Source organism: Stegodyphus dumicola, chromosome 1, assembly GCF_044657685.1.
Source record: "Stegodyphus dumicola isolate Sdum_Otavi_A_Nest chromosome 1, ASM4465768v1".
NCBI classification, from domain to species: domain Eukaryota; kingdom Metazoa; phylum Arthropoda; class Arachnida; order Araneae; family Eresidae; genus Stegodyphus; species Stegodyphus dumicola.
In genome coordinates, this window is record NC_140768.1 from 124,184,356 (window position 1) to 124,197,478 (window position 13,123).

General features: G+C 32.9%; 1 protein-coding gene across 4 annotated transcripts in view; it reads left to right on the forward strand.

The window, feature by feature from the left end:
* LOC118195881 (protein sel-1 homolog 1-like) overlaps positions 1-11,961 on the forward strand; it is a 141,351-nt gene extending 129,390 nt beyond the window's left edge. For all 4 annotated transcript variants that reach the window (XM_085819979.1, XM_085819982.1, XM_085819977.1 and 1 more), the window contains one exon: positions 11,546-11,961. In XM_085819979.1, the coding sequence (XP_085676105.1) occupies positions 11,546-11,680 (135 nt within the window). In that variant the 3' untranslated portion in view covers positions 11,681-11,961. The remainder of the gene's footprint in view (positions 1-11,545) is intronic.
* The last annotated feature ends 1,162 nt before the right edge of the window (positions 11,962-13,123 follow it).

Below are 13,123 nucleotides of genomic sequence, written 5' to 3' on the forward strand. Positions count from 1 at the left end.
GTGATGTATGATTTTAAAGTAACCTTTGATCTTTTCAAATTAGGCTTGGTGATAACTGGACCTGCAAAGTTCAGTCCTATTTTTTCAAATGGTCTAGTTATTACAACTCTATCTCTAGGTAAGTCTCCCATCATTTGGTTTATGGTTTGGTTCCTTGTCCGAAAGCACGTCATGCATTTATTTATAACGCGTCTAACTCCGTCTTGTCTGGAAGGTATCCAGTATAATTGTGTAATAAGAGAAAGTGTTGTTTGAACGCCCGAATGAAGCGATTTTTTATGATAATGATCTACGAGTAATTCAGTGAAATGATGTCTTTTGGGTAAAAGAAGTTGATGTTTCTGGTCTTCTGAAAGATTGGAGAAATGTAGTCTCTCAGCAACTCGTAAAAGTTCATCTTCATCAAGAAATACATTTAAGGAAAAAACCTTACTATTACTTGGAACTGATTGTTTCAACTGCAGGCACTTAATTTCAGGTTGAAATTCAGAATGCTGTATACATTTGACTAGCACCTTTGTTGCATTCTGTAGTTCAGAAGCACTCAAAAAACTTTCTTTTCTTAATGGTGGATTGTTTCTACAGTTGTTCACAAACCTTAAACACCATGCAGTAGCTCTAATCAATTTGCTAAATGACGAATACCTTTTAATGAATTTGTTCTCAGTGGAATTTTCACCTGTGACTGTTAAGTTCACTACAGCTCCCCTTCGAAGTTCAAGCTCTTCATTATCTTTGAAATCTCTTACTGATTCTGCAAGTTTAGGCCATGAATCGATGCTCTGTAATAGCCACTTAGGTCCATGCCATCACATGTCACTATTTCATAGTTCAGATAACATTATTCCTTTCGTGGAATTTGTCTTTGTTCCTCTGGTCAGCATATCAACCGGACTTTCACCTCCAAGGCAATAATTCCAGGACTTGGGTGGTGTTTTCTCTCGTATTTCCATTACTCGATGTTGGATGAATGGCTTCCATTTATTTAAATCGCTCTTTATCCAATGTAACGTCGCAGAAGAGCAGAGGCGTAGCTAGAGGGGGGCATCTGTTCTCGGGTGCAGAATCCAAGGGGCGCCAAACTGATGTTACGACATTTTAGAATTAAATGTTTTCCATCCTTGGCAAGCAGAAGGGGGCCCGAAATCTTCAGTCGTCCCTGGGCACTGAAAACCCTAGCTACGACTCTGCAGAAGAGTCTGACCAAAAATATACATCCATCTGGAGTCTTTCTGTTCTTTCACATTCGAGGTAATCTTGCTCTGATGAGTGCCCCCATCAGCTCTAATCTAGGAAGGGACAGCTTCTTCAGTGGAGCTACTCTGGTTTTAGAAATGACAAAACTACTTCCTATTTCACTGTCTGTCGTGGCGTATCGCAGGTATATCACAGTTCCATATGCCTTCTGACTTGCGTCGGTAAAGCAATGCATTTGAATATCTCTCAATTCAGACTTGTTAGTCTTTCAAAAGTAATGTAGCGGAATGTTTACATTCTGAATCACTGACAGTTCATTAGTCCATTTTTTCATTCTGTTTTCAAGTCCAATGGTAACGGATCATCCCAATCTACCCCAAGTTGCCAAATTTCCTGCATTAGTATTTTTGCCTTAATAGTGAACAGACTTGTTCCAGTGGGATCATAAAGCTTTCCAATGGTTTTAAGAACTTCTCTTTTTTGTCATTAGCCTTGTTTTTCCTTGAGTTTGATTAGTTAGACTTTGTGATTCTATCTTTAGAAAGTCTTCCTTGTAATTCTATGTATATCCCAACACCTTCTGTTCCAGAACTTTCTGGATTTCACCATTTTCGTATTCATCAAAAACTTCCTGCAGATTCTCACAATTTGTTTTCCATTTTCGCATGTTGAAACCAGCAGCCTTCAATATATATCTAATATCTTCATATATGAGTTTTGTTTTCATCTTCATCCCCACCTATTAAATCGTCTACATATAAACATTCGTTCAATAGTTTAACTGCTTTCTGATTTGTTTCTTTAAAGGTATTTATGTGATGTTTGATAGTAGCGGCAAGCAAAAATGGGCTGAATGTAGCTCCAAACAAAACACGAGTCATCCTAAGTATTTTTGTGTTAGGTTTCCCATCCTTATCTGTAAGGTAATTTGCCCACAAAAATCTTACAGCATCCCTATCTTCAGGTGACAGAGAAATCTGGAGAAAGGCTTGTTCAATGTCGGCAGTAAATGCTATGCTATGTGTACGAAATTGTATTAATATCTCTAATGATGATGGATTTAAATTAGGACCGGAATAGAGACGATCGTTTAAAGAGTATTCATTTTTCGAATGGCTGGATGCATCAAATACAACTCTCACGGGTTTGTCAGGTCGAATAACTGGCTGGTGAGGCATGTAATAAATTCTTCCTGTTTCTTCAGAACTTGGATCAATTTCCTCAGCTATACCCATTTTTAAATGCTGTTCTATAACTGAGTGATACTGCTGATGAAGCAGTGGCTCATTTCTTAACCCTTTAACCAGTTTATGAAAGCGAACTTCTGCATTTACGTAATTCATTTTTAATTCAGACGAATGTTCATTCCAAGGGAGTTTAACCTCATATCGCTTTTCTTTAAATTTGATAGTTCTGTTAAAATTCTCTAAAATGTCATTATCTATTTTACTAATTTCCTTCCCTTGTTCAATTCCCAATGTTTCTAATTCCCAAAACCGCTTTAACTGTGTTGAGACCAATTTGTCGTCAACAATAATGTCCATGTTTAACAATTTACCGTTAGAATCAGTCCGACCTTGAAGGCACTATCCAAATATTGTTTCGGAAGCTATAAGTTTATTTTTAAAACGTTTAAGTCTACCAGTTATTACTTCATGATAGTAATCTGCTCCAATCAAAACAGCAATATTTTTGTCACTGAATTCACAAGAATCAGCTAATTGTAATGCTATTAACTCTGTTAATTTTGAAAACTGGGATATCAGGGAAAGGCAAATTAGTTTCACATATTTGGTTAGTTTCTAAAGCTTCGATTTTGATATTTAGGGATGGTTTACTTCTGTTTTCGAATTTGACTTTCACAACATTGTAAGTTTGTTCTGTGGCCTGGTTAACCTCAAAGACAAAGTTTCCTTTTGAATAACAGGTAATTTACACTTCTCTGAAATGTCCCGAATTATAAAACTTCTCATCGATCCATTGTCTAATAGAATACAAACTGGTTCTAAATTATCCTTATCAGAAAATGGACGTATTATCACAGTGCACGTTTGTAGCAATGCACTGTGGAAAGTTTCAGTTTTTAATTGACTAATCTGAATATCTTCTTTACAGGACGGAATTGTCGACACGACCTTGTTTTTCTCCGATTTGGTTTTGAGTTGGAAACAAATAGACCTACTGTGTTTTTTATTACGTGTTTTGCACATTTTTCTTTCCTTGCAATGCTTTATTTTATGCTGAGATTTAAGACACAAAAAACATCAAGCTTGATTTTTCAAAATATTTCTTTTCTCCTCCACGGTTTTAATTTCACAGCGCTCTGAATCGTGTAGTTCGTCACAATATATGCATTTACTCCTAGCGACTGGAACAATATACAGTCAAAAGTCTTTAATCCGGACTCGTCGGGACTTCGGCGATTCCGGATTATCGATTTTTCCGGATTATAGATCATCAGTTTAAATCTGGTAAGATGGCATGCAGAAATTATAAAATTAAAAATATGAAACCGTAATTTATAAAATAATGAGCAATTATGATCTAAAGGGTATCAAAATTTACCAAAAAAGAAGCCTAATATTTATTTGTTTACTTTATTAAACATTTCTTTCAACGCGCGGATGCGTAAAGCATACCTTACTCATAGCCGAAATTAGAAAATTGCAACCAGAAAACTATTTGATTTGTATTCGTGATATTTATAATGACGAGGAATTTGATTTAAATCATATCAAAGACGGAGTACACCAAAATTAAATACTACATTTAGTAAGGAATTATAAGCCGAATAAAATAAAAACATCTGCCCTGAAGATAACGATAGTGTTGACAAATCAACTTCCAGTTCATTGCGTGCCGCGACGTCCCCCCCCTCCCCCCGCGCAGAGCAGCGTGAAATTGATAAACAGATTTCGGAATGGTTAGATAAACAAAGAATATGCCTTTATCCATTTTTTGTAGCAATTCGTTTTTTGTTTGATGGACATCGAAACATACTTTCGTTTTCTAGATCCTTTGGGAGCTCCAGCATCGGAAATTCTATTTGACATAATCGAAAGTTCAAGCTTACTTTTATAAAATTGCTCTTACAGTCTGCAAAAAATAATAAGCCGGATCCAATTCGAAGATTAAAGAACAACGCAATCATCAACATTAACTGAAATAGATAATTAGATAATTTTAGCTTATACCGTCCGTTATATATTAAACGCGCACGCGAAAACGTATTCTGCACTTGCGCAGACGCATATGCGCAGTGGTAAATGTCTTGCGCGCACGAGTAAAACGCCTATGCGCATGCGCAGAAAGATTTTAGCTTTGAGGTCCGGATTATAGATCATTCCGGATTATGGGTGTCCGAATTAACGGCTTTTGACTGTATTCATACGTTTTAGGCGAACTTTTTTCAAACTGTTTACTGCGATTGTTGTTTACATTATTGTGAGCGTAGTGGAAACGATAGTTTGATTAATGCCTTCAGTTATGAATCATTTCCGCTCGGTGTTTTGTTTTTGTTTTTCTGTCATTTAACTGCATAGCTTTTTCACGCCTTTAGATTTCTTTACAAATAAATTCCATTAATTCATTAACGTTCCATGTTTGGTCACTGTTTCTACTGCGACTGTATTCTAATGTAATCTCTGATGGAATTAATTTTAACAATTTTGGACAAAGTAAACTACCGTAAGTTTCTGATACCACATTCATTGACTTAAAGCATCTAATTTGAGTTTCACATTGATCATATAAATTCCTAAGATTTTCTATATCCCTTACATTTCTAACAGAGGAAAGATTTAACAGTTTATTCATATCAGCATTTATTACCAAATCTTTTCTCCCAAACCTGTTAATTAACAATTCTATAGCTGAATCGTAGTTCTCATTTGTAAGCGAAAGTCTGGAAACGGCATTATAAGCTACCCCACCTAGTAACGACTTTAAGTAACTGAACTTATTTACTTTCGATAATGAGTCATTGTTATGGATAGCTGCCTCGAATTGACTCCAAAATTCCTGCCAATTGCTAGAATCACCAAAAACTTTAGAGATGGTAAATTTTGGAAGGCGAATAAATTTATTACTTTCAAGTTTGGAATATATAGCGGTTTCATTAGGAATGTACATACTTTCCTAATCCGAATTTTCGTGTTTGTGTAATTCCTCAATTTTTTTCTTGCTCTAAATTGCCACAGTTGGATTTTTTCTTCATATTCTAGAGCAGATGAAACTTCAAGTTCAAATTCATCCTCTGGGACCTTCAAATCACATTCTATTTGAGTTTATATCACTCAGGGTTTTTGCTTTTTCGTTTCATATGTCTAAAGTTTCTTCTATTACATTATACTAACATCATCTTTGCTTAATTCTGTCTCAATTTTCTTTAGTAGCTTGGACACTGTGGTCCTTAATACCTTGCGTTTCAATTTAAGGCTTAGCGACAATATCTTCCATAATTACACTTTAAAATAGAAAAATTGTCCTACCTGTTTGCAGGCTTCGCACACTTCACACCATGCTAATCCATACTTATGGATCTATATTTTTGAATATTAGCCGGCTTCCCGGCACGTAGTACCAAAAAATTTTTATTTACGCACTAATGTACATTAATCGAATCAACGAATGGTGCTGCCTATGCATCTAACTATGAATCTAACAACGTATCTAAATGCCACAACTAAATTTCTGAAAGTGGTGGTTCAGTTATAATTCTATGATCAAATACTCAATCTAGTTTTAAAAGGATTTATTAAATACTAAAATTAATCTAATCTAGAATCAAATCTAATGTTACATCTCGTGAGCAGCGTTCCAGATGCGTCTGCAATTTCTGCAAGTGGTGGTTCAGTTATAAGTCTATGATCAAATACTCAATCTAGTTTTAAAAAGATTTATTAAATACTAAAATTAATCTAATCTAGAATCAAATCTAATGTTACATCTCGTGAGCAGCGTTCCAGATGCGTCATAACAAATCAAAACTCAAATTCTCACTGTTGCCATTCCAAGGCAGAGAAAAGTTATTTCTAATCAAACCGGAACATCGGCATAGTGAAAGTTTCTAGTCAAACCGGAGCAACATCTTAAGTCCCCTATAGATAATGATTCTTCTGGTTTAACTCCCTTTAATCAGAAAAACTAATAAGGAAAAAAATCTCCAGCAATAAAGAAATTTTACGAAATTTCTTTATATATAATAATTTTATATATTTCTTTATATAAACCAATAATACTTAAAATTATGCAAATTTCATCCTCCAAACCCTAATGATTTTGAGAGTATTTTTTCTAAATCAATTTTATTAAATTGTCTTAACTTACTGTAGATATATGGAGATTTTTTTGTGAACATTCAGCCAATGTTTAATTAGTTAATATTTGCCTTTTACATCAATAAATAAAGCTAATACTGAGCCACACAGTAGTTTGTAAATAAATTAATCATTTTATTTTTATCATATTTAAAAGTTCCTCGATAAATAGAAACTTTCCTTCATCACTGAGGATTTGTTTGATACAAAGTCCATAATTCGAACGTCCATTATCCGGAATGATCTATAATCCAGACCTCAAAGCGATAAACGTTTTTTGTATGCTTTATGCATGCACCTTTAATGTACAACGGACGGTATAAGCTAGGCTAAAATTACCTTTACTGATTCTAAGGCATTTCAGTTAATGTTGCAGATTGCGCTGTTCCTTAATCTTCTAATTGGATACAGCTTATTATATTTTGCAGACTGTTAGAGCAATTTGATAAAAATTAAGCTTGAACTTTCAATTATGTCAAAAAGAGTTTCCAATTCTGGAGCTGCCAAAGGATCTACAAAGTGAAAGCATGCTTCGATGTAGTGGAATTGCTGAAAAAAATACATAAAGGCATATTCGTCTCAAAATTATGCGAGGAGTATGACATTGGAAAGTCAACTGTATATGGCATAAGCAAAAATAAAAAGGAACTTTTCTGGATTTTTTGTGGATTCCGACACCCCACTTGCAATGAATAACAGAAAAAGGGTTTGTTATGCTAAAAGTGACAATCATGACAAAGTGATGATTGAATGGATCAGACAACATCGCAGCAAGGGCGTGCCATTGATGGGTCCAATGCTAATGGCTCAAGCCAAAATATTTCATGAAGAAATGAACTTAAACACTGAATGCACATATTCGACAGATTGGTTAACCAAATTTAAAAATCGCCATGGTATCAGACAATTCAAAATTTCAAGTGAAAAAGGTTCAGCTAATACTGAAGCTGCTGAATAATTTGCAGATGAAATCATTGAATTCATTACTAGTGAGCAATTATCTCCAGAACAAATTTACAATGCTGATGAAACTGGTCTTTTCTGCAATATGTACCGGGAAATACCTTGGCAACCTCTACAGAAAAGGCTCCAATTGGTGTCAAAGATTCCAAAGCGAGACTAACAATTTTAGCGTGCGCAAATGCTGCAGGAACGCACAAGTGCAAACTTTTCGTAATCAGAAAACACTACCTCAACTGTTTAAAAGAATAACAATTTTCTCCGTTATTTATCACAAATAAAAGAGCATGGATGACACAAGCATTGATGAATGATTGGTTTGAAAATCATTTTATGCCCGAGCCTTGGCGACATTTGAATTCGGACGGTTTACCTGATGACTCAAAAATAGTCCTGATTGTTGACAACTGTTCGCCGCATACTTCACTTAAAGTTTTAGTGAAAGATAATGTATCCATATTATTCTTCCCTCCAAATTGTACGTCTATCATTCAGCCTTTGGATATGGGAATAGTGCACGCGCTGAAATGAAAATATAAAGGTACCATTTTTAAAATCTATGTTAAATTTGTTGAACAATGGCAAGACTATTCTTTTAGCATAAAATATGATGCGTTTAGCATAGCAAGATTGTGGAAGGATGTGTCTCCAGATACGTTAAAAAATGCTTGGCATAATTTATGGCCAGCTACCATATTTCATGGTGAGGATGATGAAGATGATAGCCAGGAATTTGAAGGTTTTCGGACATTGCAAACTGAAGGTGAAATTTTCCATTTATTGGATTTTGTAAAGAAATGTAGAGAAGCGGTAATAAATGAAGATGATATAACAGAAATTTTTCGTTGCAACGACAATGCCCCAATCATCAATCAATTAACGGACGGCGAAATCTGTAGTATGGTTCTAGATCCAGAAAAAAAAACGCTTCCAATACTGAAGAAAGTGACAGAGAGGTTATTGAAAATGAAAAAATTTCGATTGACAAGTTAGTTGGTATTCTCGACACAGCTATTACAGGACTTGAACAGTGAAACTTGACAAAAAATTATGTCTGTTTATAGAATTAAAGAAAAAGTATTAGCACAAAAAACGAAGCAATTTAAACAACTTACATTGAAAGAAATGTTTAATAAAAGTAAACAAATAAATATTAAGCCTTTTTTTTTTTTTTTTTGTAAATTTTGATACCCTTTAGATCATAACTGCTCTTTATCTTATAAATTACAGTTTCATATTTTTAATTGTATAATTTCTGCATGCCATCCTACCAGATTTAAATTGATGATCTATAATCCGAAAAAAACCCTAATCCGGAATCCCTGAAGTCTGACGAGTCTGGGTGACAGACTTTGTACTGTATAAAAGTGTGAGAAAATTAAAAAATGAAATGAGTGTTTGAAACCTTAAAAACCAGATTTCTGCAAAAAAATTTAAGAAACCATGAGGTTTTTAATTGAAATAATTAAATGAGCATTTGAAATCTTAAAAACCAGAAGATTTCTGCAAGAAAACGTAAGAAATCGTGAGGATTTTAAAGCCACATGGCAGTACCATTTCAAAAAACACCAGACTGAAATTCACTTTGTAACAAATGATTCAGGGTATTGAATCATTTATAATACAATTCTGATGTAAAATTTATGTTCTTTAGCAAATTTTTTTTTTAATTTTCTTATACTTTGATGTCGAGAAAACCCAAGAAATGAAAGTTTTTATTTATCAAAGTACTTTAAATTACTGCAAAAATAAAATTAATGTGCTTTGTATTTGTGTAGATAAACATAGTCATGTACCATCTATTGAAGTGAAAGAAAATTAAATGCAAATAGTAACTGATTTAAACGTTGTTCATATCTTCATATAAAAATCTACAAATATCTACAGTAGATTAATATAACTGAGACCAAATGAAATCTAATAAGGCAAAGAACAATAAATGAAATCTAATAAGGCAAAGAACAATAAAATATAAAAAGAAAGACAATTGAGATGACATTTAATGAGAAACATTATTCTGAAAATCATTAGAGATGGGGGAATGTAATTTGCCTAATTAAAGTAAATTTAATTTATTAATATTTTCCTTAGTAAAGGCTAAACGTTAAAAAATTGAAGATTCGATGATCTACTGAGAGATGTGATGATAAATGAGAAGATTATGAATTAACCAAAGAATAAAAATTTTAGACTATCTAATTATTGATACATTTTACATTAGAATCATATTATCAGACAACAGAATTCAGGTTCAGTTATAAGGTATTTCTCCCACGGCGGTTGCTAATTTTTCATCTCTTCGGCTTCCAATTCGCCTAATGTCTCTACAAGTGTCGCCCGAACTGAAAGGGTTGTGGATGATGATTCTTTGCACACAGGATTTGGTGACTAGGTCCCCTAAAACCCTAGTCACCCTTTAAAAAGGGAAGTATATAAGGTATTTCTCCCACTTCCCTAGCGAGCCTTCGTGGTGTAGTGGTTCTGCACTCTGAGCCAGTATTCCAGAGGTCCGTGGTTCGATTCCCGGCGAAGGCGGTTGCTAATTTTTCATCTCTCCAGCTTTCAATTCACTTAATGTCTCTACACAGTAATTATTACAACAATATTCAGTACATTTAATTAATTATTAATTCAGTAATTATTAGTTCAGTATTCAGGTTCAGGAACCTGAATTCTGTTGTAAAAAGTAAATTTGGAATTCTTTCAAAATGATGTTTTGATACAAGAATACCCCAGTTTTTCATATTTCAAGTTGACAGCTAAGCTGTTGTAAAGTACAGTTTCCAAATTACTGTATGGCGAAAGAAGATATAAACTATATTAAAATTAATTTCATTTATCTATTTTTAATGGTAAAGTGTTTTTCTCTTTGTCTTTGATATGCTAGTTTCATCTGTAAAATTCATATTATGCTTTTTTAAAAAAGAAAAAATAAAAAAAAAAATCTTTTTTTACAATCTCAGCAAGTATGTTTTTCCAATTACCTTTGCCTAATACTCTGCTCAGAAATATTAATTTCATTACTTAAATACTCATTAAGAGCCTTAATGACAATTTTTGTCACCAAGTTGTTGACTTTGATGACTTTCTGGAAGTTGCTGCAAAATGCATGATACTTCAGGATTAAAGTGGCTACCTTTGTCATTTATCAAAATCAGGAGATTAGTCGCCAAGTTCGATAAATTTAATTCCATGATTTTTAACCTGCAATGGATTTGATTTTCAGAGTTTTAATTGCAGCCTTACTTGCTTGATAAGATCGAATCACTAATTCTATCCCCCCCCCTGCTAGAATGTTTAGCATTTTAACTTATAACAAATTAGAAAAGAAGTACTTTTTTTGTGATATTTATGATATGTCACATTTTTTATTTTCATGCTCACTTTTGACAGTGTGATAACATTCTATCATTAATTATTTTCTTTTCAAGTGGCAACTTTGAACTTTCTGTCAATTTGAAAATAAAAATTAGGTTCTTTGTGATACTGTTTATTCTTTTACTTTTTTAGTTATTAATTTTTCCTCTAAATGTTCACCATATTTAATGTGCTGTCAACTGAAAAGAAGAAATGGTTTTCTTTCTTACAAGTGCAGATAATTTTGTATACTCAGCAAAAGTGTAAAAATGGCCACGGAATGAAATTATTTATAGGGAAGTTTCGGCCAAATGGCAAAACAGGAGACAAAGAGGCATGCCTGGCCACATTTAGATCCGTTATGGCTGCAATATGTAAAATGAGACAAAATTTATTATTCTTTTATGGCAACAATTACTGAATTAAATAAATGTTATTTGTTCAATGATAAATAAACATTATTTCAGGTTCAGTATGAATATATGTTACCAATTTTTAAATAAACAGTTAATCATGTTCACGTATTGTGGTTTTTCATTTCATGAAGGTTGCTATACTGTTTTTTAATACTTGCCAAATTAATTTTAAATGTTGCCAAGCGATGGCAGCTTTAATACTGAAGTTCCAAACATTTTTTAAAGTTGTATAACTTTATAAGAATTTCTTGTTAAATCTATTTATGTGTAACACTCATATTCCCCCCTTTTTTTTAGCTAAATTTTGATGCTCTTTTGCCGAACGTCAACCTGAACAAAACTTTGGGACCAGATTGGGATCTTTACGTCATGACCACATTGGCCATGCTTCTTGGGATTGTCGTCTACTTCAGGAGAGTTCCACAGGGATGACCAAAGAATACAATCACTTAGAATTTAAACAATTTTGAAAATATTAAATTATTCCGAATTTTTGTGTTTACACCAACAACATCCTCAGTATTACCCTCTACTCATGTGAAATACTGGAATACAAAGCTGTTGATACTAGTTTCTTCTCACTCAGACACCAACCGAAAGCTAGATAATGGTGCATCATGAAACTGTGATTGGTCCAGATTTTTATCATATGTACTTTATTTGGTTAAATGTGGAACTGTTAGCTGTATCTATTAAACATTCTACGAATTTTCCCAGCTTTGAATTTATTTCAATATACATGTGAAGTATGTTCTAAATAATATGGTCTGGATAGAGCCAGAATTCCAGATATTTTATTTTCTCAAATCCAAAAGTTCCAGATTTGAGAAACTGCATGCATACATAATTATCATTGTTCACCACGTTACATGTCATCGTATGAACCAGGAATTTTGAAAATAAATATCCGTGATTAATTTTTACTTTTGCAGAGACTGCAAAAAAATTATTAGGAATTTTGGAAAGGTTAATCCATTAAAAGAGAATTTAAATGTATTTTGAAAGAGGCATATATAGAATGTGCTGATTAAGTTAAATAAAAAAAATAAATTCTGAAAGATTCAGATTTTAACATTACACTACAGGGTTTGTTAAGTTATTTTATACTCTCACTGAGCATTGCAGGTTATCAGTCTGCTCTTGGACCCACTCCTGCTAGCACATTAAAAAGAAATCTTTTTATCTTTTAAAATTAAGCTTACCTTTCTTCGCACTTACACCACATAAATTTCAAAAGTAAAATCACAAAATATTTAAAAGCAGCATAGCTGCATATGTTTAGAATTCCCAATACAGTGTTAAGTGTTGGCACATATTTTTCTATTTTTTCAGTTTACAATATCAATGTTCAGTTTTCTTACTAAGATGACTTACACAACTTTGTCTTTTTATTATTAAATTTTTGTGTGCTTAATTTTATTTATTAAATATCACTTGTTTTATACTTGTACATCATAAAATTCAACAGCAAAATTGCAATATATTGAAAAGCAGCATATCTTTGGAATTATTACTAAAGCATTAGGGATTGCCATACATGTTTTTTATATTCACTATATCATTCCTCTAGAATGCAGCCCACTCATCCAGTCACCTAAAATATTTATCATTAAAAAGAAAAAGTATTTAATTTTAATGAGTCCAGCTAGTGTCATTTTATAACAATATTTAATAGTTCTTATTAGATAGCTCATGATTATGCAATTTTATTTAAATCAGTCATATTAAAAAGTAGAAAATATATTCTTAAGAAGTGCTTTGATTGATTTTAAAATGCTTAGTTCATTATTAAGTAACCTACAAGATTCAATCTGAATGTTAAATATCTAAAAACTTTACTGAATGGCAACATACCAGGGCATGGAAAATAAAAGT